This window comes from Notothenia rossii (genome assembly GCF_949606895.1).
Source record: "Notothenia rossii genome assembly, chromosome: 4".
In the NCBI taxonomy this organism is placed as follows: Eukaryota; Metazoa; Chordata; class Actinopteri; order Perciformes; family Nototheniidae; genus Notothenia; species Notothenia rossii.
Window position 1 is genome coordinate 90,319,297 of NC_136902.1, and position 26,725 is coordinate 90,346,021.

Genomic DNA, 26,725 nt, shown 5'->3' on the forward strand with positions numbered 1-26,725 from the left:
CCGGTAACTCAAACAAATAAAGCAGATGCAGTGATATGTGAACTAAATGGATGTATTGGCTTGAAAAGCATTACTGCCAGCTCCGAGGCCGGCAGGCACTACGAGACGACATTACTCATAAAATATCAACGTTTCCAAAATTCCTTTATTGGAAACTTTGGAAAAGCATTTCAACTGAAATGAAAGACGAGAGATAAGAAGTCTGTTTTCATTCTGCACGAACATTAGAGTTATGAGATCAGGGTTTTCTTTCGGATTTTTGGAAACAAAAGAGGTTGTTATAGTCGATTGCATCACAGAAAGGGGTCTCTTTGCCTCAACCCCAACCAGCCCAATGTGCCTCCCCACCCCCAAGCAGAGAACAGTACCCCAGCCCTAAATCACCAGACCTGTTTGTCATGCAATTAGTCCTCCGAGATAAAGGCTCCCTCGTAAATTAAGAGAGGTGTAGTTGTCCGAGCCCCTGTTAATCACCCATGCCCAGCCTCTGACCCCTCACGGCTGACACGGTGGTGGGTGGCTGGTGGGCTACACCAATAAACCACGGTGGCAGAATTGGCCTCCGCTCGTCTGGCCAGCTGACAACTGCGTCTCCGCTCGGGCAAAATGCTGCATGTGTTCCACAAAGCAGCTGCCGAACACACCGAGGCGCTCTGCACACCACACTGCTGCACAGATTATAATCCACCGTGTGCAATGAAACAAGCACGTTAAATTATTAGGGTATCAAAAATGCAATTTCTCATGAGAGAGCTTGACAGGAAAAAGAAAGATCTTGGCAGCGTCTAAAGGCAGCGTTTTAAATTCAGCAACATGCCGAAGCTCTATCATGCTCTTGATTTAAAAATATCTGAAAGAAGGCACTCTGCACTGACCTTAAAACCTCATCAAACAGCTCGGTATAGGGTCTCGTCAAACTGAGATGGGAATAGTGGTCTATTCCCCCCTACCAAATAGCACAGTTTCAACCCCATCTCACAGCTGTGTATTTCCACACTTCTCAAACCTGTCCTGAATGATAAACTCTTTCTCTCGGCTTCTCCTCCTCTAAATCTGTCTATCTCTTTGTTCCAGCTGGATTGGGAATAAGAGGAAGAGCAGTTGGGGGGTGAAACACAGAGCAGTTGGAGCTCTACCTTCCTCCCCTGGTGTCACCAAATGCCTCCCATTGCACAACACCTCCCAGTGGGCCTGCTAATTACTCCTTTAACAAATCATCATCACCCAGACACTGGGGAGAAGACTTAGGAGAAGCGAGGAGTAAAAAGTATCCAACCGAGTGCGAGGTTGGTGAAACCGTTTGGCGAAAGGACAAAGAGAACAAAACATTGGGGATAAAAACAAAGAGGGAGAGGATGGGGACAAATTAAAGGGGGGGGGGGGGGGGGGGGGGGGGGGCAGGAAGGGCTTTAGAAGAAGGGATAATCTATAAATAGAGAATTGAAAAAAGCCCCAAAAAGCACAAGACAAATGTCGGTTCTCTCTACCTTGGCACTCTGCGTTGCGCTCCTCGTAACCAGGGTTACACAGGCAATTCCCAATGGGCACCAGCCACTCTCCGTCGGCCCCGCAGTACATCTTAGGAACCTCCTTCTCCTCCGAATTATCCACGCACGATCCACGAATTTCCACAAGCGACGAGGTATCGGCTCCAGTGATGGTGTCGGGAAACTGGGCCAAGTTACGCACCGCCAGGGGACACTTCTTGTAGAAGACCCTGACGGACACCAAAGCAATGCACGCTCCCACATCCTGGAAGGCCAAATAAAAGCCTTTCCGGCTCAAAGCGCCCACGTCTCGGACCTCCGTGTTCAGCTTCATGATTCGGTCGCCGATGTCCACCTGAGTGAAGCTTTCGTCCGCGGCGATGGTGTCGATTTTGTCGAACTGGTTCTCGCGGATGTAGCGCTCCTTGTCGTTGTTGGACTCGTAGTAGTAGAGATTGAAGGTTTCCTTGCAGGTTCCCATGACCCCCGGGAGGCTGTTGCAGTCCCTCAGGGTGAACTTGATCTCGATGTAGACGCGCTGGGCTCCGCCTCGAGGGATCCAGTCTGTGCGGAGCCAGTTGTTCTGGTTTGGCTCCATGACGTTACACACCTGGTACGTCCGGATGGGAATGTTCTTTTCATCCATAATACTCACTTCCTCCCACTGGGGAAAAGGGACACAACAATAAAAACAATGTTACAAGGATATTCTTGAAGTCTCAATCTGCAAAATGAATTAGTTTGGTTTGAAATGTAAACTCTCAGAAGACTAGTGAAACACTTTCAATGTGTCATTGTTAAAGGGTAACAACCTCAGAGAAATATTAAGACTAATTAAAAATGACTGTGTAAATATCAAACACTTCTGAGAGCCAGTCTATGCCAACGAGGAGGGATACTTTACAAAAGAGCATGCAAGAAAGATTAGTCAATATTGAGTCTCAGCGGAACAATTCATTGACGGCTAAATTTAATGTATATTTCGTGAATGGCACCTGATAGACTTGTACGGTCCTAATATAGAATCATATAGATATTCATATTCATGGCTTCCCCTCTACTGCGAGAAAGGAAATGTATAATTAGCTATATGCATCTGTAAGTCCGACACTTCAATTAGTTTAGGAATAGTATACACAATCATCTTTACACACACACGAATAGAGCATGACTCAGGGCATCAGGACAAAAAAGGAAAACGGGATTATGTGGATGCAGAAAACTAAAAGTCTGGATTCAATGCTAATGATCTAATGTGTGCCTGCTTCACATGACGGACAGCCAGAGACACACATGTTCCCTGCTGATGTTAGTATGAAACCGTAGGAGAGGGAGGTAACCGCTGACGTGGGGGTGCATGGATTACGTTATCCAAGCTTCTTTTTTGCCAGGAGGGAATGTTTGTTTTACTTATGATAAAGTTCCCCTCTCGACAGATCACCGCGAGCAAGTCTTGAGCGGCTCAAAGGCGGTGCCTTCCCTTAAGTTTTTCGCCGTGTGTTTTAAATAGAGCCTTTTCACTGAGCTTGGCTGTAAACAAGATCCGACAGGCCTTTGGCTCGCACAGCTTCAACCATTTAGAGAAGTGTATAAAAGAGAAAGTCATAATGGAACAGTGGGAGATATGGGTTTACGGTGCCAGATTTGATTTGACGCCTTATCATAAACAATCTGGATTAAAGCCGTATTCCCCCAGAGGAGGGGTTTGGATAATGCTAAACATAGCTGCGGCTGTTTGATTCGAGAAACCGTCCATCATTCCCCGCCGTGCTCTCCTTCCTTTCACCCCCCTTTTGTTGTGGAAATCAAGCGTCGCTGAGATAAGCCCGCACCTTTCCCCCCGATAGCAGGGGAAGAAGGAGAATAAGGCCAATTGGTGGTAATGAGAGGCTGAATGCAGGCTTGACTGGGATGCCAGGACCCTGTCAATCACTTGTTTGTGATAAAATGGCCGCGGGGAGGGAGGGAGGGAGGGAGGGTGGGTGGGGGGGGGGGCGTTTGAATGCAGCATCGGCCAAGTTCATCGTTTGGGAGCAGAGCCTGTAAACAGCTGCACAAGGTTGGAAATCTGTTCCCTCTGGATGCCGATACATTCGTTCACGTGATTGTCTCTAATTTGTATTAATTTAGTGAATAATTCAAAGTAACGTTGTGTTTATCATCAAATGTCTCTATGGAAACAAACTGTGGAGTTACAGCTGACTGTGGAAACTCGTTTGAATTGTGTATTTAGGTGTTTACTTGTTTCCTGAGAAATCCCATTTAAATGAAGACGTAGTATATTTTTGTATGAACTTTAAACCGTCGTATCTACGGTTTCACTGGGTCTATCCGCGTGACACAAACACTGGCGTAGAGTTTCAAGCCAGTACTTTGGACAGAAGCAGCAGTTTGTATGCGGTGCCGGCTTGAACAGGTCACATGACTCCTAAGGGTTAAGGTATGGCATGTGCAAGAATGAAAAGGCTGCCTTGTGTTTACCATCACATTTCTCTTTGGAAGCAAACGGTGGAGTTCGAGCCGACTGTGAACGAACTGTTGAATTTAGGTCTGGCCTTGTTTTCGGAGAGATCCCATTTAAATGAAGACTTGGTTCAGGAATAGCATGTGCCTTACACCTTTCCTGAACCGTCTCATGCCCGTGGCACATCCTAACGCTGTGGGGCCCCTCGTTCTTTCTCTTATCGGAGCCATATCCCAATTAGACTGCAGGATCACACATTTGCTTCGACCCTGTGTCCCGTTGCTTTACAGCGAGATCCAGTCGACCTGCGGCAAGAGCTAAACCCCTCTGCACTTTCCCCCCTTATTCATCCACTCCAGAGGACCCTCTCTCAGCTGCCAAGCCCCTCTCCTTCTCCCTCTCTTCCACTCAATGGTGGAAAGGGATATAAAGTTTCTCCACAAAGACCGATTCAATCCACCGTCTATTCAGGAAACCTGATGCCCGCAGCAGTATCGCCTCCTGCATCTGACCATTACAGAGAGCGGTTAGAGAGAAGGGGAGCGAGGAGAAAGGGGAGCAGTGGGTTGGGGCTCAGGGGGGGGGGGGGGGGGGTCCCTATAGACCGGTGGTTCTCAAAGTGGATTTGAGGGACCTCATGGGGCCCTGGAGGTTGTTTTGAGGGTCTCTGTATCCTAGAACAAAACGGCAAATTCTAGTTCACCATAGTTTAGTGTAGAATGCCTTCATCTCGCCCTTAGCCTGTATCCCTAGACAGCTGCACAGTAAATCATCAACAACGATATTCCCATAAAAGGCTCACCAGGACTGAATCTTATCAAAGAGCGCTGTGTATGTGTTTGGCGGTCCACTCCACACATCTCTTGCCAATAGTGGATATTATCTCTCCATTTTTGCTCCATAGGGGACCATGCGTCCTAACAAGGGTACACTTCTTTGCAGAACTTACCCCTCCTTCTGTCGGATTGGCGACCCATCCCAGCTCCCCCTGTACGGATCTGGAGTCCAATAACGTGACTGGAAAACAAGAATGGGAGAAGTGAGCAAATTAAAAAAAAACATCAGCATTGGCATGTACATTATGATCCGCTTGGGTCTGACACACTGAGAAATACAAATGAAGGCATAATGAATTGAAAACACTGCTTTGTATTCATCCCTAATGTTTTTAAGTAGAGACATGTTCTCATGATGGATGTACACAAAGAGAATAAATACCAGGCCATCGAGTCTTGTACGTGTTTTGGTTTGCGTAATTCCCTGCTGTGACAAACGCATGTCGTTTTTGATCGATTTTCGTTAGCATAAAGATTTAGCTAGAAACACAAATGTCTTTCCCCAGTGTCTTCAAAGAAATGCTGTTTCATTTTGCTCAGCCGTGGGCCCGGAGCACGTTTGATGTGATCGGAATCAATTAGGGAGCCGTGTGCAGTGGGAAACGTGGGACGGTGAAGAACAAAACGCATTTCAAATACTTGAGACAGACGTCTTGTCTCACGCAACAATTTATCGAGAAAAGGTAAAACAGGACGTCTGTGAATAATTAATTAAAACATATGTTCGATTGAATAAAACTGCATTAAGTATTTCTGTTTTTTAGGGGGTTTGAATCCAGTGTGAGTAAATCAGCTGCTCGGTATAAATTAATAAACAAGCCCGTTATGCAAGTCCACCATATAAATTATTAGGTACAATACAGACTGTTCCTTTTTAAATTTGAAACATTTGTTTGATATGTAACTTCCCTGAGCCCGGGCTGCAGCATTTTGTACTTGTTGTGTCAAACAGCTCTGTGCCGAGCAGATAAAGAAACATCATTCTGCAAGAGACAGACTCCATGCATTAATGTGATGGTTTTAGATCAAATAAAGTACTTTATTCATTAGTATGTGCACTGGAAAGTAGTGCGTTTGGACCCTGTATTGGGCCTAACATTTGGAAACTGGACACCCTGCACCCCGGGACCCCGAGCAGGCAACTGGAGTCCCGAAATCTCCCTAGCTCTTGTGTGTGTTGCTCCATTGAAACATCGTGGACTTTAACGTTTAATCGCCTTTAAGAAAGCTTGACAGCATAAAACCGAAGATCTGTTTTTATTCTCCATGCACCTTTTATTTTTTGTATTCGGTGTGCATCCAATACACCAACGCTGCACAATTCAACTTTTACAATCGGGTTTACTGTCATTCCCATAATCACCGTTCAGTTAAACCCACTGTGATAGCAGGAGCGATCACTGAGAGATCATCTGAAATTGATAAATAAAGATCTGCTCGGCCCGTGTGCGAGTCTCCCACTGACTCGTACACTTCACTGCTATTTAAAAAAAAAACACGTAGGCTATTTTTTAATAGACGCTATACGCATTCAACTTATATTGTATGCGTAAAGCAGCTTGACCTTCTCTCCAAACAGAGATCAGCACGTATCGCGGCTGCAAGCATTTCTGGCTCTCGGCTGCTCCAAAGCCCGAGCCGAGACCCAACCAGCCGCTGCGCATTTGGGAAGCCACTTCTCCTTCTGTTCACATGCAGCTCACAAAAAGTCGCTGCGTAAAGGTGACCGTCGGTGTTTTCCAACATTAAACCTCTCGCAACTAGCACTGAGTCTCCGCAGCGCAAACACACGGGGCCACGGAGCCGTGGGGATGAAGTCAGAAGTCCGCGGCAGCTTTTTTTTCCGTTCTCCCAACAACCTTACCTTCATTCGGGGGGTATATCCGTGCTGGCGAAACAAATGTAGAAATCCCAAAAACAAGAAAGGTGGCGGTGAACAAAATCCCTGCCATGAGTGCCATTTGTGTCGTTGTTGTTCCGTTTTTCTCTCTCCTCTTTTTCTTTCGTTGCTCTTCTTCTCCCAGGTCCTGCTCACTCTCTCACTCCCTCGCTCTCTCTCTCTCCCTCTCTCTCTCTCTCCCAGTGGAATATGGGTTTTGGAGCTGACAGGGTGAGAGAGACGCAGCTCCACAGCCAGGAGGCGGGTCTACTGGTGCGCTCTGACGCGGAGCCCGTCAATCCATATAGGAAGCGTATAGTGGACTGGGGTTAGAGGGGAGAATAATCATTACCCCCCCTCTTGCACACCCGAAACAAGTCACTCTCTCATTTACCAGTAGCGTGAGGTGGCATTTTCCACAAAGCGTGTGCAATGGTGATGTTAAACTCTGAGTCAGATTGACTTTATAAGAAAGCAATGCGAGCCATTTCTAGTGGTGAAAACTGTGCCTACATTTCCAAAACACTGATGACAAACCTGCTTTAATCACTGCTTCCCTAACACACACACACACTGGTCCATAACTGTATATGTGTATATCCAAATGCAATGCGTCAGTCAGTGTGTCCTCTGCTCTCCTCACCCTGCATGTATTCTGTCTCCAGTGAAGCGCAGCGCTGCTCAAGGTGAGCCGCGTCGGTCCAAGGTCGCCACCTAGCGGAGATCCCGACTCCTGTTCTCCCTCCACAATTGGATTAAAGAACAAGCATGAGCATGACCTCCCTAACATTACAAGCTATTGCACTTTGGGGAAATTGACAATGCCTTGTTTTGTGATCTGTGGAGAGCAGGTATTGGATTATGGTTCACCGGCTATTGTTCTAATATTATCAAGGTGTTATGGGTATTTATGATGAAACGTGCACAGAGATCCATCCGTCAGTACGAGCTAAGAGCAGGCTTGAGCTGCAAAAGGTGAATGGCGGGCAGGAATTGATGCAGCTTTCTCTCAAACAAAGGCTGGATTGTTCGGGTTTGAGAAAAGCCAGCTGTGTCCAGGTTTGGGGTTTTGCCCAGGGTGCTCTCACTCTTTTATGTCCTCCTACACAGGTCTTCTATTGCTCCCAGGAGAGGTGCCCGGTGCACAGGCAGGCACGCAACCTTTCAGTGATCTGCAGGGGAGATTGTCACCGCGTGGGCAGGTTAGGGCGTTCTGCTTCACCGCACACTGCCACACACTGACTACAGATATCCTCCCACCACCACAACACACTCCTTTATAATGTTGTGTCTACTTCAGAGGTCTTCGGCACCGCTTCCTGCACCGAAAAAAGTGACACGTTGACTTTAATTAAATGTATTACGTCAACAAATGTCACGTAACTCTATTAGGTTAGTTGAAAGCAATACTAAAAAGTTGAACCTAATTTAACATTGAATTAAAGTCAACGTTTCACTTTTTTCAGTGTGTTGGGTTGTAATAAAATATTGTTCGTTTCTCACTTGTCAAATGTTCTCTCTCTCTAACATCTGCATAAAAGCTGCATACATTTTGAATTTAGGAGCTTTATTTGTCTTCAGAGGCCTGTTTGTGACTCAGCGCAGGCTATAAGAACGTTTCCTCTCTTTTAGCAGGTGTCTGAATTCCGGTTTTCCTTCTCATCTCATCACACACACACACATATCAACGTCTCTGTATGAATATGATATATTGTCTGTAGCCTCTAGCATCAACATTTGGCAGATAGCAATCCTTCTCATTGGCTTGTTGTTGATGTCACACCAACCTCGGGCTTCAAGACTTGGCTACGATCTTTTTCTTTCTGCCCATACAAGGGAACATGTTCTCATAGGGGTGATCTCACTGCGAATAGACCTGCCATTGTCTCAAATGCTTTTACAGACATAGTGTGGCTTTGTTTCGCCTCATAGATGCCACTCTAAGAAAGGAAGTAATTTTTTTTTTAAGTCTGAACGGTCTGAGGGGGCAGCTGGATCTTGGATTGCTCAAAGAAATGGGTCAAGAAAACTGTGGCTGATTTGGGGATTTAATGGAGGGTTTATGAGAGTTTCCTGGGGACGGGATACTGTGCTTTTTGTGATTTCTCCTGCGGAAGTATCTCCACTGTCGTAATAAAGCACACAAAGCACCTGGTGCTCAACTGAAATTGGCCAATTTAGCCCAGAACATTGATTGTACAGTACTCCATCCACAGATGAAGGGATGGAGGGCACTCTCCCCTGTTTTCTCCCCTGACGACACGCCTGGCAACCTCGAAAAGCCAGAGGGGCACCTGGGGGCTTTTGATCTTTTCAACCAATGGCGAGATGAAGAGTAGCAGGCCGACAATGGTGGACTGTGATGGTGGTCGGGACGAGTGGGCGGACGGTGTCTCTTGTCTTCCTCTATTTGTGTCGTAGGTTTTTTTGATTGATTACACTCCCATCGTTTCCTTTATCTTCCTGTCAAACTATTGGCGCTTTTTTTTTCCCAGAGTAGAAGCCCCCCCTCCCTGTTCCCCCTCCTCCACCAACCCACTCTGCTTTCTCCAGATGGCTACTGCTGCCCACACATCTGCATTGTGTGCCAATCACGCACACCGACTCTAAATCTTTTGCTTGAGAAAAGCACACACACACACACACACACACACACACACACACACACACACACACACACACACACACACACACACACACACACACACACACACACACACACACACACACACACACACACACACACACACACACACACACACACACACACACACACACACACATAATCAGATAAACGGTTGCTATGGAACAATTTGCTGATATTTGGGACTCATTTGGCTTTTATTAGAAATGGAATGTTATTTAATTATTTCCCGTTCTGACATGAGGGATGTTTTAACTTGTTTACGGGTTAGGGCACGCTGACTTTGCTGCTTTTGATAACCATGTGTCTGCATCTTACAACATTACAACTTAACAGCAATGCCCTAAAAAAAATGGGCAGAAGTGTTCCTCTTATCAGATGTTAATACTTTTTATATTACGTACAAGCTGATACAACCATGTGAAATCATAACAGAGTATTCACAACCAGAATCAAAATAGCCCATATTCTACTTTTACTCAAGTACAAGATCTGAGTATTTTCTGCATACACTATAAGAAATGAACTTCGACTGAAATGATATTGAGGGGTAGATGTGGAGCTTAATAAAGTGATGGGAAAAAGTGATTTTTGCACATGTCAAAGTGAGTTCACACTGAAATGTGTTGGAGTGAAGACGAAGTGGAAACTAGAAAAGACTAGATAGCATTTTTTTTGTCATGTTCCCACAAACAAACAATTTTGTTACGCCCTTCTCATGCCAGTAATGTACTCCCTCTGACAGACATTGGCCACATCCTGGTTAATATATATGATAAAGGCTTCTGGTAACTCACTGTTCTGATGCAATGACTGAAATTATGCTTCAGAAATTCTGAACTCACAAAGAGTTCCTTTTTTATCACAACTATTTCACACTTGGATTAGTTTAAACGTTTGTCCAGGATTCAAGAACACTTCATAACAGCTTTGTGAAGTGTTTTACTCAGGTACAAGATCTACTTCTCCCACCTTTTGCTATAGCCGACGACTGGAAGTTTTAAAAATATATATATTTAACAGGAACAGTGCACACTGTAGCCCCTGGACGGATGTTGTAACCATCAACATCTGTCACTAACCAGTGAATACAATCAGTAAAAACAGGCAACACGCAATACTGGAAAAGCTAAGATACAGAAGTTATCAATCGAATATGAGCACGAATGATTATACGAGTCTTGAACACCTCTTCAGGAAGTCCACCACACATGTAATGTCCACAAAGCAGAAACCTTCGACCCCCCCCCTCCCTGACTACAGTTTGGCCCTTTGTTTCACCCTAAAGTCACTAAAAAGCCCCTCCTGCTGGCTGTGACCCCTCCAGGCTACAGGCCCTGCCCTCCTCCTTCGGTGTCCAGCTCCACGTGGTGGTCCTGGGCAGCAAGGACAGGAAGACGCTCCCTGGAGGTCAGAGCGAGTGGGAGTGCAGGAGAAGGAATGGGAGAGGAGATGAAAGGAGCAGCAGGAGAGACAGAGAGGAGATAAAATCCACTGAGCTGGAAATATTGCCCACACAAACACACGGATCAGAATCACACTGGAGAACATTCTGCTCCAAAAACAAGTTAAACATTAATGAAAACAAGCCGTTTTCACTTTAAATAAGTACAAAGATCTGACAATAAACTAAGTGAACATTTGCTTGGTTAGATTCCCTGAAGAAGGGATATTTAGATCAATCAGATCTTGTAATTTGCTGGGAGAACTAATGTGAGCTATATTTGACCAGAATGAGTAAATGTTGTGTTACAAAACAAGCCGCAAATACCCAAATGTTTTCTATTTTCTGATGTTAGTTGGTGATTTTCGAATAAATATATAAAAAAAATATGTGTTTCATCTGAGATACAACTCAAAATAAGATTATTTTACTTAACGAGATGACGCATTGTCTAAAAACAAGAACTGATATCCCGATACAGTGTTACTTCTGAAGTTATTGTGTCTCATATCAGGTGTAAATAAATATTCTGAGTAGTTTTTTGACACATATACTTGGCAATATTTCGAGTTTTTCTAGTTCAGAATCAGAATCAAGGCAAGGCAAGTTTGTTTATATAGCACCTTTCAACACAAGGCAATTCAAAGTGCTTTAAAAACATGAAAGATATTAAGAGCATTAAGAAATAGTGCAGCGGAAACATATTATAAAAGGTTATTTAAAATCACTAATTTAAAAGCAAACAATATCTTTAAAGTAGAGACACTACATACTGATATACACCTGAACATCAGCAGGAGAGGACTCTTTAAAGTAGAGACACTACATACTGATATACACCTGAACATCAGCAGGAGAGGACTCTTTAAAGTAGAGACACTACATACTGATATACACCTGAACATCAGCAGGAGAGGACTCTTTAAAGTAGAGACACTACATACTGATATACACCTGAACATCAGCAGGAGAGGACTCTTTAAAGTAGAGACACTACATACTGATATACACCTGAACATCAGCAGGAGAGGACTCTTTAAAGTAGAGACACTACATACTGATATACACCTGAACATCAGCAGGAGAGAACTCTTTAAAGTAGAGACACTACATACTGATATACACCTGAACATCAGCAGGAGAGGACTCTTTAAAGTGGAGACACTACATACTGATATACACCTGAACATCAGCAGGAGAGGACTCTTTAAAGTAGAGACACTACATACTGATATACACCTGAACATCAGCAGGAGAGGACTCTTTAAAGTAGAGACACTACATACTGATATACACCTGAACATCAGCAGGAGAGGACTCTTTAAAGTAGAGACACTAAATACTTATATACACCTGAACATCAGCAGGAGAGGACTCTTTAAAGTAGAGACACTACATACTGATATACACCTGAACATCAGCAGGAGAGCACTCTTTAAAGTAGAGACACTACATACTGATATACACCTGAACATCAGCAGGAGAGGACTCTTTAAAGTAGAGACACTAAATACTTATATACACCTGAACATCAGCAGGAGAGGACTCTTTAAAGTAGAGACACTACATACTGATATACACCTGAACATCAGCAGGAGAGCACTCTTTAAAGTAGAGACACTACATACTGATATACACCTGAACATCAGCAGGAGAGGACTCTTTAAAGTAGAGACACTACATACTGATATACACCTGAACATCAGCAGGAGAGGACTCTTTAAAGTAGAGACACTAAATACTGATATACACCTGAACATCAGCAGGAGAGGACTCTTTAAAGTAGAGACACTAAATACTGACATCAATGAATTGAAAAGCAAAAACACACATCCTGTAACAGTTCTGAAGATTTGGCAGCTTTACAAATATTTTGCAAAGTTATTAAATGCATACATATTGCACATATTGCACATAGATGGTATTTAACAACAAGGGGTGTTATGCACTCCAGAGATATCTTTTGTCCTGCTACACGATGGGACTTGTTTTCCTTCTCTGCCGATGATCTTCAAAATCTCCCGAGGACATTTCGCAGTCATATAAATCCTCTGTTAATCCTGCCAACTCATTTAAAGTCCATAAATGACGGCGTTAATTGCTGATGATCCATTTCAAAACGTATAAATCTGTCATCAGAGGCACCATAATACCTCTAAAATCCTGCATTAATTACACAGCCTCTTGCTGGAGATCACGTATTGATGTCTCCTCGTCAATACACCTTATATCTGCACTTCCTTTCATGCTTTCTCAGATATTTCCCGGTTGAAACATTCCTTATGTCGCCCACTTTTCACTCCTTATCTCCAGCCTTAGGCTTTGTTTATGAAACTTGAATTCAGACTCGCATCATGTCTGTGTTTATCTACTAAACTGCTGCACTAACCATTTCTGTTGCATTTCCATTTAATGCTATGTATTTACCGTCACCCATCGGTTTACAGGCCTGTTCAGTCCTTGATTTACACACCGTTAGTTTCATGAAGACATTTCCATGTAGCAATACGTGGTCCTAATAGATTTTAACATTTTATAGGAAAATAGAACTGAATAGGATGGGAATTGTTCACTTTTGCTATAATCAAATCCAGATATATCGAAGAGAAGGTGTACACTTACAATGATTTGCTTTGCTGTATAATGGGACATACCTATGCACAATAATCTTCACAATAAGAAGAATTGACTTCCAAAAAAAGGGTCCATATAACTATTCTTAATAAAAACTATTAAACAAAATAAAAAATCTAAAGAAATATTCATGAGAAATATAAATATAGTAAGTACAATACCTAAACACAACAACAGGAATTAATTAAAAACGGTATTAGAGGTAAAGAGATATATATAAAAAAAAGGTTATATAGAACTATTCTTGAAAACTATTATAAAATGTAAAGAAATGTTCAAAACAAATAAATCAGACACCCTGAAAAATAAAATATGTAAAGTATTGCAGAATCTAAAGTGCATTAAAACGTGTTCTGGGACGTCTCACCGATGAACAATATATTTCATTCATATACCGCTTTTCCTGAATACTTAAAGGGGACCTATCATGCAAAATGCACTTTGTGATGTCTTTTATACATAAAGATGTCTCCCCGGTGCGTCGGGGAACTCACGCAGCGTCAGAAAATAAAACCCTTTCCCTTTTCCTCCGTACCCAAATCTTTTAAAAACGGGGGAACAACGAGCGGATACAGATTTGCTGCCGATATGACGTCAAATCGGCAGCGGACCCACAGAAAGTTGCTATCAGAAACAATGCCTGACGTGTTTTGGACGTGATCTCGTCTTTGTTTACATTAGCAAGCCTCGCTAACACTCAGAGCTAAACTGTACTGAAGAACACATGTGTTTAAAAAGCAGGAAATAAAAAAAGGAACTCACCTTGTGATAAACCCGCAAGAGAAAAAGCATTTGAGCTCCAGACTGTTTCAGAAATAATCTTTGATGTGGTTTAGAACAGGATGGCGTTTTATCACAGCAGAATTTAACTTTATCTCCGGTAGAATTCTGATCAGGCATTAGCTCCGCCTCCTTTTTTTTTTTTCAAGCTAAGGACTCGAAATCCGCGTTTCTCTAAAGGGCTGCAAAAGAGGGGTATGAGCAGTATGAGGCATGGCTACAATGGGTGATCGGTTTGGTATTTTAAGCAAAAAACTTCACAGACATGTTTTGTATAGGTATGGCCCTACAATATATGTTTCCAATATAGTATGATGGGTCCACTTTAAGCAAACAAATAAATATACATTAGTGAAACAAGAAGACAAGATGCAATGGAATAAATTAGAAAAAGAGATCCAGTAAACGCTCTCTCTCTCTCTCTCTCTCTCTCTCTCTCTCTCTCTCTCTCTCTCTCTCTCTCTCTCTCTCTCTCTCTCTCTCTCTCTCTCTCTCTCTCTCTCTCTCTCTCTCTCTCTCTCTCTCTCTCTCTCTCTCTCTCTCTCTCTCTCTCTCTCTCTCTCTCTCTCTCTCTCTCTCTCTCTCTCTCTCTCTCTCTCTCTCTCTCTCTCTCTCTCTCTCTCTCTCTCTCTCTCTCTCTCTCTCTCTCTCTCTCTCTCTCTGTGTGTCATTTCAGAAGTACCTGTGGCTTTTTTCAAAGTTTATTGTTGTTTGCCAACCTTCATTTTCAAGGCCTGGTCATTTTGTAAATGCCACCTGGTTTGAGACATAACAGCAGGAGGTATGTGCTCACACTGAGAGTTTCTCTAGTGCCACACTCTAATATCGCCTCTCTGATCAGGACCATACACTGGGTTCATGGTGACTTTTTGAAATGGCTGATTTTGGCCCTATTACTGTTTCATTACATTACAAAACATGGGGGAATAAGTACCTTGTGTTTGCAGCCAAAATGTGTTTTTAATTGTATTTCTTAAAGGTCACCTATCATGCTATTTTTAGGCAATAGCATAGGTCTCAGATATATAAACATATATAAAAAACATGTCGATGAAGGTTTTTGCTTAAAATACCAAACAGATCACCCATTCTAGTCATCCCTCATATCCCTCTATTTCACTTCCTGTTTCATAAGTGCTGATTTACAGTATAAAGCTTTAAAAAAATATATATATATAAAAAATAAAAAAGGAGTGGGCTGAGCTCATACGGGACCCGGCAGCTACTTTCTAAACTAAATACTGCGGTGATGAAACGCCATATCATGGATTATCAAGGATTCTCTCTGAAACAGTATGGAGCTCAAAGGCTTTCTCTCTTGCCGGTTATACCACAAGGTGAGTTCCTTTTTATTTCCTGCTTCTTCACACACATGCTCTCCAGTACAGGTTAGCTCTGAGTGTTAGCGATGCTAATGTAAACACCGACCATATTACGTCCAAAACAGTCAGGCATTGTTTCTGATAGCTACGTTTCTGATTGGGCCGTGGGTCCACATTTCAGATATTACGTCATATCGGACGCAAATCTGGATCAGCTCCGTTGTTGCCCCGTTATTAGAGATTTGGGTACGGAGGAGAAGAGAGAGGGTTTTATTTTCTGACACTTTGTGAGTTCCCCGACACACCGGGGACACATGTTTATGTATAAAATACTTTTTGCATGATAGGTCCCCTTTCATATTTATGTTAAATGTTTTACGAACATAGTTTGTGTCAGTGACTAAGATAGCATTTTATTAAATGACTTCATTGAAAAAACAATTATCATTGATTCTTCTTTTGGAGGGGGCAACAAGCTCAGTGTTAGAGGAGCATTGGCCTCAGTTTATCCAAAGTAACTTACAGACACTTTTAAAACATGCCAATGGGAGCAGTTATCTGGGGTTAAATATCTTGACTGCTGGGAACCACTGTCCCTCCAATTCGTAAACATGAGGCGCTTTCACACCGGAGTACTTTAACCCGTACTTTTCCCGTTTAGATCCGATAGAGCCTGGAATTTTGCGCTCACACCAAAAAGAGAACTTAGTTCAGAGAACTTTTCCCCCCATTTGTAGTGCCTGCTAGAGAGGTGGTACTATCCTGGGGAGAGAAAAGTACCAATTTCTGATTGGCTGGGCGAATTGCAAACCACGCCCCGTAAAACTCTGAAAAGTTTTGTGAAGCCGCCATTGTATTTACTGGCATTAGCATTATTAGCATTATTATTAGCCCCGCGCACCAACGGAGAGAGATTAACTTATGGCAACACAAAAAAAAACATAGGAGCGGTGGAGTGATGAGGAGGTGTCGGCGTTCCCAACTCCGGGCACTTCCGGCCGGGGACTCCGGGTGGCAGTATACGCCGTGAAGTTGTTTGCGGCCTGCCAGTAAACCCAAAGCAGAAGAAGAAGAAGTGACGTCAGCGGCTTCATTTGTGTAACCTTCCCTCAGGGAACTTATTCCAGTGTTAACGCGATCGGCTCTTAGTTCCATGGGGGTACTAAGTGCTGGGAACTAAGTGCGGCAAAGTACTTGGTTTGAAAGTGGCTAAGCACATTAACACCGAGCTGTGGTATAACTTGTAAAATAACTAACTTTTTCAAAATGATTATTTGCTCAATAATAAAACTTAAAATGCAATGTAAATATAAAATAAATGAATGTGCATTGCTTAATTATTATAACATGACCAAAACCATGCATGTACTGATAACTTTAAACATTTCTTGACATAGTTTCTTGTGTTTTCCCAATGCTGCTTATTATCTACTCTGACCTCAAACTGTTACCTCCATTACTGCCTCCACCACTTTTCAACACGCTCTTGATCGAGACATATCGAGGTTTCATACCTTTCCCTGGCAAGTCTCTCTACAACCGAAATGTGTGTTATTTGGACGTTTTCCAGGCTGTGACTGAGGTGCATGATTTACATGTTGTTGTGTCTTGTTTTATGAGGCGTAAGGGTATCAAAGTTGTATCAAAGTAACAAATTACTCTTTGTAACCACATGAAAACCCTCTCATCCCACTGCTTCGCTGTTGAAGCATCACTTTCGGTGGTTAGGATGCCGGGTAACGATCCAGCAAACTCTCATCTGGCTGCCAGATTAAACCGTTAGATGCATTTAGATTTCTGTGGCGACGCAGTCACTCAACGCTCAAAGCATCAACACAAGCTACAAATCAGCCCCGAGTCTAGGCAGCTTTAGAATTTTTATGTAAAAGATTACATGCAGACGACATTTGGCAACCGCGAAAGGGAATAAGCACTGCAGGGGAGAAGATTTAAGGTGTCTCGGAGATAATTTATGGCACTTCCGAGTGCCTCCTAATCATCGTGTTTACAGGAAGACAAGCAGCGAGGAGAAGCGTGTGTGTGGAAGATATGGAGAGGCAAGATTTGGTGTGTTAGTGATAGTGTTTATGTGTGAAATGTATTTATTAAACAAGGACCATGTGAAGCCTTGGTCTCATAAGAATAAGACGATTTATGCCAGATTTACCTGATATCAAATCTGTTGTACCCGGGCAGGTCCACACACAACCATCAATAAACACCTAAAACATTAGTCTATATCACACTATAAAATCAGATCAAAGTACAGATCTATAAAATATAAATACCATCACATCAACTTAACTATAAAATATTAAATGAAAATCGAGTAAATAAGACTTGTTGCTCATTATCCATTTTTTTGTACACAAGTATTTATGGATTATTTCTGCACTTTAACACATTTTACTGAGATTGCTTTATTGAAGTGTGTTTACAGACATCCTCTCAGTCAGTGAGAGGTTTAATTGAGTGTTTGGAGCACACACACACACACACACACACACACACACACACACACACACACACACACACACACACACACACACACACACACACACACACACACACACACACACACACACACACACACACACACACACACACACACACACACACACACACACATACACACACACACACACACACACATACACACACACACACACACACACACATACCATATATACATCACTTCAGGGGACATTTCCTGGAGACTTATCCTAACCTTAACCTTAACCAACACATGCCTAACCCTAACCCTAACCAAGTCTTCACCCTAAAATTAATGATTCCCCTCATGGGGACCTCCATTTTGTCCCCATAAGGGAGGCGAGTCCCCACACGTTACTGTGTAAACAGATTTAGGTCCCCACAAGTATAGTAAGGCTAGGACACACACACACACACACACACACACACTCACACTTGGCTGAACCATCAGACTTGTCATAAAGTGTTTGCTCCATCTCATGGCATTTCCTAATTTGGTGAATCAAGAGAAGGCACAGAAGGTTAGTGGGAGGTAAACTTCACAATGAGCCTTTTGCCCTTTAACTGTTGCTGCTATGTGAAGAACTGTGATGGACTCATGGTACTGTTGATGCTCAAACTAATGATTGAGGGTTGAAGAAGTATTAGGATGTTTTAATTAAAGGTTTTCTAACATGTCTCTCCCGAACACTCTCCCCCCTTGCCTGAAACGCCTCCATGGTACTCCTTTGTTTTACGTAACACTGTCATATTGTTGCTAATCAAAAAGCTTCAGGTCCCTTTGATTTGAAACAAACTCCCTCCTGTTTTCAGCCATAAAACAATCCCGCTTTACTGCCACATAAAACCCAGTGTCACAGCGAGTAACGTGCAGAACTGGTAAGAGGCGAAACATTTAATGAGGTGATGATTTATCGACGCTCTGCATATTGTGCTGTCTTCACCTGATGGAGTGCATCTGCGTATGCATTACACAGATTGATGCCAGTGATGGAGACAAATTAATAAAGTTGATTGAAATGTGAGGTAAGCTTAATCTCACCCGGAGATAACCCGACACGTATATATGCAGTCAATGCAACCATTTTTTTGTATTCATCTTATTCAATATTCATGCAGAGTAACAAGGAACAAGGTTGTTGCAGTGAAACAATACATTTAAATAGCCCGACTGTAATTTATGCAAAAAACTTTGATTCCTAAGGCAAAATAACTACAAACTTTATGATTAAAAAAAAAGCGGAGGAGTTTTCTCTAATTCTTCGCAGAGGTTGATAAATGATATGGTTAAATCAAAGCAGGTAATGTTCCCTTTCCTCTCACCTCCTCTTCCTCTTCCTCTTCCTCTTCCCTGGGTGTTGTTGGAGGTGAGGGCTCAGCATGGTAATGTGAATGTGGGCTGAACAGTGACAGCAGCGAGAGTATATTGAGCTGCACAGAGGAGGAGAGACCATGGAGGATAACACACACACACACACACACACACACACACACACACACACACATATACCATGTACACATCACTTCAGGGGACATTACATTGACTTACATGCATTTCCTGGCGACTTATCCTAACCTTAACCATAACCAACACATGCCTAACCATAACCAAGTCTTCACCCTAAAAGTAATGACCTCCATTGTGTCCCCATAAGGGAGGCGAGTCCCCACACGTGACTATATAAACAGATGTCGGTCCCCACAAGTATAGTAATGCTAGGACACACACACACACACACACACATAAACACTCACACAAAGACAAATCCACACACACAAAGACTAACCCACACACACACACACACACACACACACACACACACAGAGAAACACTACACACAATTATAATAAGAGTAAAGACTGTCCTCTGACAGTAGATTCTAACTCTGACCCCTAAACCCTAAATTAGTCACACAGCAGAATGTTAGCAAGGCACTTCAAAAAATTAAATCTAGAATAAAATAAACAAAAACAGTGAATACATACAAACTCTATCAAGTAGCTTTGTGTAGTGTCTTCACTTTTATTTATGTGTACGGTCTACGTAATTATATATAATTACAATAACAAGTATTTTATTCCAATCTACAATATAATACTTTATCCATTTACCACCTAGTTCATGAATTCTGCATTTCACTCTCACTATCGTGTCACTTGCACGAAATTCATGCAATATTTTCTGTCTTTTACTTGATTTACATTTATTTAACAACTACACTACACTTTTATGCATCTCACAATAAAACCTTTGAATCCTGAATATCTGAATAAGGATAGAAGAGCCTGAACACACACACACACACACACACACACACACACACACACACACACTCTCACACACACACACACACACACACACACACACACACACACACACACACACACACACACACACACACGCCGAGCCACTAATTGGAAGGAGGACACGCAAGGCACACGGTCTGAAAAACACATGCAAAGACGGAAACAAATTCATCCAAAAATCAACATCTTCATCGGGAAACAAAGTGATCCAGAGCAACTGACAGCTGCCCACATATCTGCTTGAAATAAACACATTCAAACACACAGACGGGAGGCGAGAGAATAAATAAGCGAGGAGGGGGAAGTCACACCATCATGTAAAACACACAGCAGCACACTTTCACCATGGGACAATATGTGCTGATAGCAAACTGTGGAAGTGCGGCACCAAATATCCAGCTGAGGAGAAGCCTGCTGTCTCCCAGTGGAACCAGACGGAGGTGAAAACAAAATAACAAGAGAAGAAGAACAAGAGGTTTATCCAGTCAGCATCCAACATGCACGCTTACACACATGGATCCCAAATATATCTATCACTCTTGTATTCTGTTATTTGTTCTGGGGTCTAGTTCCATGCTGGAGTGAGTGTCACTGGAAAAACCAGACACGTTGACTTTAATTAAATGTATTATGTCAACCAATTTCACATAACTGTATTAGGTTAGTTGAAAGCATTATTAAGTTGATCCTAACATTTTGGATTTAAACTCAATGTTATTCCTTTCAACTAACCTAATACAGTTATGTGAAATCAGTTCACATAATACATTTTTGTCAGTGATGTGTGACGACCCCCGCCTTATTCTCTCCTGTGGTGTGTGCATGGCCCTTTAACGGTCTCCCTTACTCCCTATCAGCGCTGATTGAGGGCACCTGGCCGTCAGTACCGGAGGAGTGAAAGGCTCGACCCAGTCTCGTTCGCTCTCTCTGTTAATGTTAGGGAATAATTAGCTTAGGTATTAAACCTTCGTCACAGTTCATCGTTTTCTCCTCTCACTGTCTCCTTTCCCACGGCATAGGTCTACGGCCTTGGGTATTGCTGCTATCTCTCTTAAGGGGGAGGAGCTTGGGCGTATTGTTGTTGCCAGTCTATGAGGTAGTTTACTGTTCAGGGACGAAGGTTCCCTGGCGCACATTATTTTCTATGGACGAGAGCTCTAGTTAGATTCAGGGTCTATATTGCTTTAGTCTCACTGATGAAGAATGTTCATTATTACACTTGTTAGAAATTAAAATCAATGTTTTGATGGTATAATGTAGCTTAAACATACCGTCAGTTTAAACGCTCTTTTATACTGAAAAACCAGAAATTCTTGTGCACAAGCAGTTAAGCTTTTATTCTGAAAATCCTTCATCTACGGTTAGCATGTAGCATGTGGCTAATATACGATTTCCTAAAGAGGTGAATCGAGTAGCGAAATGACATGGAGTGGTGCAAACCGAAACCTACTGATTTAACACTACAACTATGTCGAGATACTACCATGCTGAATATTAAATGAAGGTACAGTTTATTTGAATACATTATTGTTTACAGACGAGAGTAGCATGTGACAACATCCGGAAACCAAACCAGCCGTGAAGTATTTTCTGGAGTATTGATTACAGCGTTTAGAATGTGTTACATGAAAAGTGATGAAAGAGAATATGAGGAGAAAAGGCGGGTTAAGCATATATTGAATGTGAAAAGAACCAATCCTCTGTTTAAATGCAACAACGGACCTTAGAGACGAGGCGAGCCGGCTGGCGGGGAGGAGCCAGCAGAGGATATCAGCACCGGACGAGGGATTCCCTCTCTTCTCTTGCTCATGAGAGCCAGATCACAGCTCTGTTTTCTGCCGGAACAATATTCTGTCTGTAACACTACCGCGCCTTTTTTAATTAAAGTATCCCATTTGAATCTTCTCAGAGACTCCATTTAGTTTCATTTTAAAGCTTCTCTCCTGGACGCGAGAATAAAGAACATATTTAACACACTCTGAACTAGTTAAAACCTGGAGCTGCAGAAAGAGGTCTTCAGAATTGGTTTGGCAACCGCTGTGTGAACTCGTGACACACCACCTGTCTCGTCAATTCTCCGGTCGTAACTCCAAATAAACCGTCAGTGTTTGCCATCAAAGCTCCAGCTCTCCTCGTGCCTCTCTGAGTCCTGACTCTCCATTGCTACAGAAGTTTCGCCCACAGTTGGTGGATCTGTTTTTGAGAGCAGCTACCTGATTTATATGCTTTGGTTTCCCTTCCTCTTAGTTTGGCATTCAGCGCCTTGCACTACACCACGTTCACACACACCTACACTACAGATCTTACTGATTAACACATCCCATTGTGGAAGCTCTTTTGTTTAGTTGTTTGGTTTACAATAAATATCTTCCTTATGTCGTGTCCGTTACACTTTTTTTTTGTTATGGCCAAGAGCCAGGCCGTGACAGTTGCTTCGCAGTTTCTTGCAAACCATTTAAGAACCAGTACGTTTTTCTACCAACCAGATTTTGAGGGGAGCCACGTTATGATGTCACGGTTTATGTTGCTGCAACGCTAGTGGGAATTTTCCCTAAGGAAACGAGCTAGGCGTTGAATTTAAATTTCGTAGAGGCCAAACTACACATTTCTTGTCAGCTTTATGACCTCAATTTGACCCAGACAATTTCTCATAGACTTACCCAACTATAGACACGTCTGTAAGTCAGCTTATACATTTTTGTCTCAGGTAAATTAACTTCAAAGTACGAACAAATAGCATCAAACTTATGTTACTGTTGAACTAGCGAAGCGTGATTGAATTGCAAGAACCATTTCTCAAACTTCACGCTCTTTTCCAGAGGGTAATAGTCGCTTACAGGATGGCATTTGACGACCGCTGGACTTTAAATAAGTAGTTATTCACTATACGTATCACCAGTAGTGTCCCCATACCGTTTTTTTGACAGTTTGTATTGACGATGTTTATCAGCATAGCGCCGCCAATGAAGGACTGCATAATCTAAAGTTTCTCTAGTTTTGGATAATGTTAGCCTAGCCATCGAAGCCATTAAGACACATCAATAACACGATTTCAAACAAACAAGCTAAATACATTTTTTGGGCGTGTTTAATGGAAGGATGTGCCACACATTATATATAATTCCACTTTGAGTAACATTTTAATCATAAATGCTTTGAATGAGTATGCACTTGTTTCTGCCACATTGTTAGCAAACGAGTTGAATTTCAAAGTATGGTGAATAATTAATAATGTAGGCCTGGTTGACTTTGCATGGCGTTTTTATAAATATGTGGTCGTGTTCTAGCTACTTCGCAATCTCGGCAGCATCTGCAATATCTTCCTACTCTCTCCATGACATCATGTTGCTCCGTATCTGACGTATGCTGCTTTCGGTTCTCGAAAATAATCTGGGTTCGTGGACCAGGCGCCGCTGCAACGGAAACATGAAAAACTTGTTCACATTTGTTCCAAACCAGCTCTGGAACCACCTCGGATTGAAAAGGGGTCATACAGACAATCCCTCCTTACACACACATAGACAGGCTTGAGTACACACACATTCACACACACAGGTAGCACCCCAGTGCCAAACTAGCAATTACCCATCCTGCACTGTGAGATAGGAGCCGCTGGCCCCCGAGCAGCCGCCTGTTATTACTTATGTAAATATCGCATGGCAGTGTCTCTATCCAATTTAGGAAAGAATGACGGTGTGTGTGTGTGTGTGTGTGTGTGTGTGTGTGTGTGTGTGTGTGTGTGTGTGTGTGTGTGTGTGTGTGTGTGTGTGTGTGTGTGTGTGTGTGTGTGTGTGTGTGTGTGTGTGTGTGTGTGTGTGTGTGTGTGTGTGTGTGTGTGTGTTCTGCACACGGATGAAGGTAAGAGTGGCGCGTGTGTTTGTGTGTTTCTGTTTGCCGTGTGCAAACTTGTGAAGACGGAAGGTATTTCTAGTCAATTCGGTTTCCTGAAATTGGGAGGCAGGTAGACCGACAGGATTTGATGAAGGGGGGAGATACATGTATTTTAGGCTTTGTTATTTATTTTATTCATAGAAAAGTCTGATTTTGTTAAACAATGCACCTTTCAATAAGACATTTCCAGATAATAGATTCAGTATAACAAGAATAATGGACAGTCTTGCACTGTACATGTCTAGTGACTGTTATTTTGTATATATTGATTGTTTCGCTTTTATTTAAGTCTTAATGTGTGCATGTGTCTTTTGATTGTGTATATATAGGTGTATACATATTTTTATTTGTATTTTATTGTATTCGGGATTGTGGGAAACGGTATTTCGATCTCTCTGTCTGTACACACAAACTGAAAGATTGACAATAAACTTGACTTTGACTTGACTGATAATAGTCTAGGTGGCACATTCCCCATCAGGGTTAGCATGATAACATTAGCTATAATAAGGTTTTAAGGTATTTGTTCATACACCAAAATATTTGAAAATGTAGACTTTTGTCTCTCTACATCAATATGTATTTCATAGCAATGTATCCAATAGTTTTTTTCACATTTCAATCCAAAACCACACATGTGAATGTCATGCTGACGGACTTAAAGTCTGGGCATTGAGGAATTTCTGCACAAAGTGTGATTGGAAATTCATGCAAGAAATGTTTTAGTCCAAAGTAAAGCACAGTGTTGAATGCATCAACCAAACAAAATGGTTGAGTTATTACACCAACGTGGTTAAATATCCCCTCAAAAAATCCATACATTTTACAAATACATTACAATCCCACAGCTTGCAGAATTATCTGATTTCCAGCAGCTCACACACGTTTTAATGGATATAAAGTCAACATTAGCAGGTTAATGACTGACATGCTCCTGTTCGTCTCAGACAGGTAGCAGCCCCCCCCCCCTCCTTCACCTCAGCCGAGACCTCGTGACCTTCCTCTTACGACCAAGGTCACAGCGCTTTGCAATAACAAGTCCCGAGAGTGACATCACCAAGAAAGGGAAAAACGTGTTTACAATGACATTTAAAATTTCAATGAAATCATCAATTACTGCGACATAGATATTGAAATGGTTCGTTTTGTTTGGTCAAATTACATGTTTATCACAATCTAAAACATGTGTCAAGGTGGTGAGTCTATGAGTGGTACACTGTCTTCATTATTTCTAAAAGGTTTTTTTCATTGATAAAAGTTATACCATTCTGTACAATAACCAAAAATCATCTAACACCTATAAATATATATGTTATTTCATTTCATAATGAATATGAATGTATGCCTGGTTAACTTTGTCAGCTATTGTTTTAATTTAGTTTTAGTCTTAGTCCTGTATCAAATGTCCTTGTTAGTTTTAGTCATATTTAGTCAGATTCATCCTGTTTTTATTTAGTCAAGCTTTAGTCGACTAAAAGTCTGAGCATTTTAGTCTTATTTTAGTCAAAGACAACTAACTATTTTAGCCTACTTTTTGTCAATGAAAAAAACTGTTGTCATTTGATGATTTTTAGTCATCAGATTATAGAGAACATTTCAGTCAAACTAGTCTAGCCAAAACCAATAATATCAATTTAACGCGACCACTGCTCCCAAGCCCTGTTGTTGCCATGTTCCTTTCTGTTAAATAAGGTTAGTTAGACCCGAGTCTTCCTGACAGTTCACAGTGTGCCGCTGCCCGGTGTAATTCAAATGTACCGCCGCGCGCAGCACAGACACACAGCTGCTGCCCAGCCGCAGCACCGGAAATGGATATGCTGGGAGAAAAACTGACTATCAGATGTGACGTTATCTTTGACAATATTTCGTCTCCTCATTTTTCGTCAAACGAAAGTAAAGAGAGAATTTGGCAACGTTTTTATTTAGTAATCTACCTTTTCGTCTCATCACTTTTCGTCAACGATATTGCATGTTGATTTTGTTACAGTTATTGTTTACTGCCGTCTGTGCCAACTCGTCATCGTCTCATTTAAGTCCACGGAGGGGAAGGTTGTTGACGAATATATTTCGTCAGAGTTTTAGTCAACGAAATTAACACTAATGTATGTCTGGTTAACTTTGCAAGTCGTTTTTGTAAATGTGTGTGGTCTTGTTTATTTTAAAACCTAGTAAAACATATTAATATAAGCAAATTGGCATTATGATAGGGGTTTATTTAAGTAGGCTACAGAAGAGATCATTGTTTTGTATGGTTTGTTCTCAAGAGAAATTCCTTTGGGTAAAAGCGTCTAACAAGTGACATGTAATGTATAGACTGATATAGCTCACTCGAAAAGCGAAGACAACATTGTTCTGTGACATATTCAAAAGCTCAAATGGAGAATGTTGTGGTGAAAGTAGAAGTTATAAACACTGAAAACATATGTTCTGATACGTCCTGTCTATCAGAATAAATTGACTCATATTTTGGTAGAAAGGTAGAACCCCCCCCCCCCCCCCAGTTTTATTTGTAATCATCTTTCTATAGCCGTGCAGCCTCTCTTT

General features: G+C 42.1%; 1 protein-coding gene across 4 annotated transcripts in view; it reads right to left on the reverse strand.

The window, feature by feature from the left end:
- Positions 1-6,968, reverse strand: part of LOC307037527 (ephrin type-A receptor 4) — a 67,343-nt gene extending 60,375 nt beyond the window's left edge. Inside the window, exons 1-3 of one of the 4 annotated variants that reach the window (XM_079678475.1) lie at positions 6,652-6,968; positions 4,901-4,968; positions 1,488-2,151 (exon numbers count right to left, since the gene is read on the reverse strand). In XM_079678475.1, coding sequence (XP_079534601.1) covers positions 1,488-2,151; positions 4,901-4,968; positions 6,652-6,748 — 829 coding nt within the window. In that variant the 5' untranslated portion in view covers positions 6,749-6,968. The remainder of the gene's footprint in view (positions 1-1,487; positions 2,152-4,900; positions 4,969-6,651) is intronic. The other 3 variants (XM_079678473.1, XM_079678474.1, XM_079678472.1) reach the window with 3 other exon arrangements.
- Positions 6,969-26,725: the final 19,757 nt, after the last annotated feature.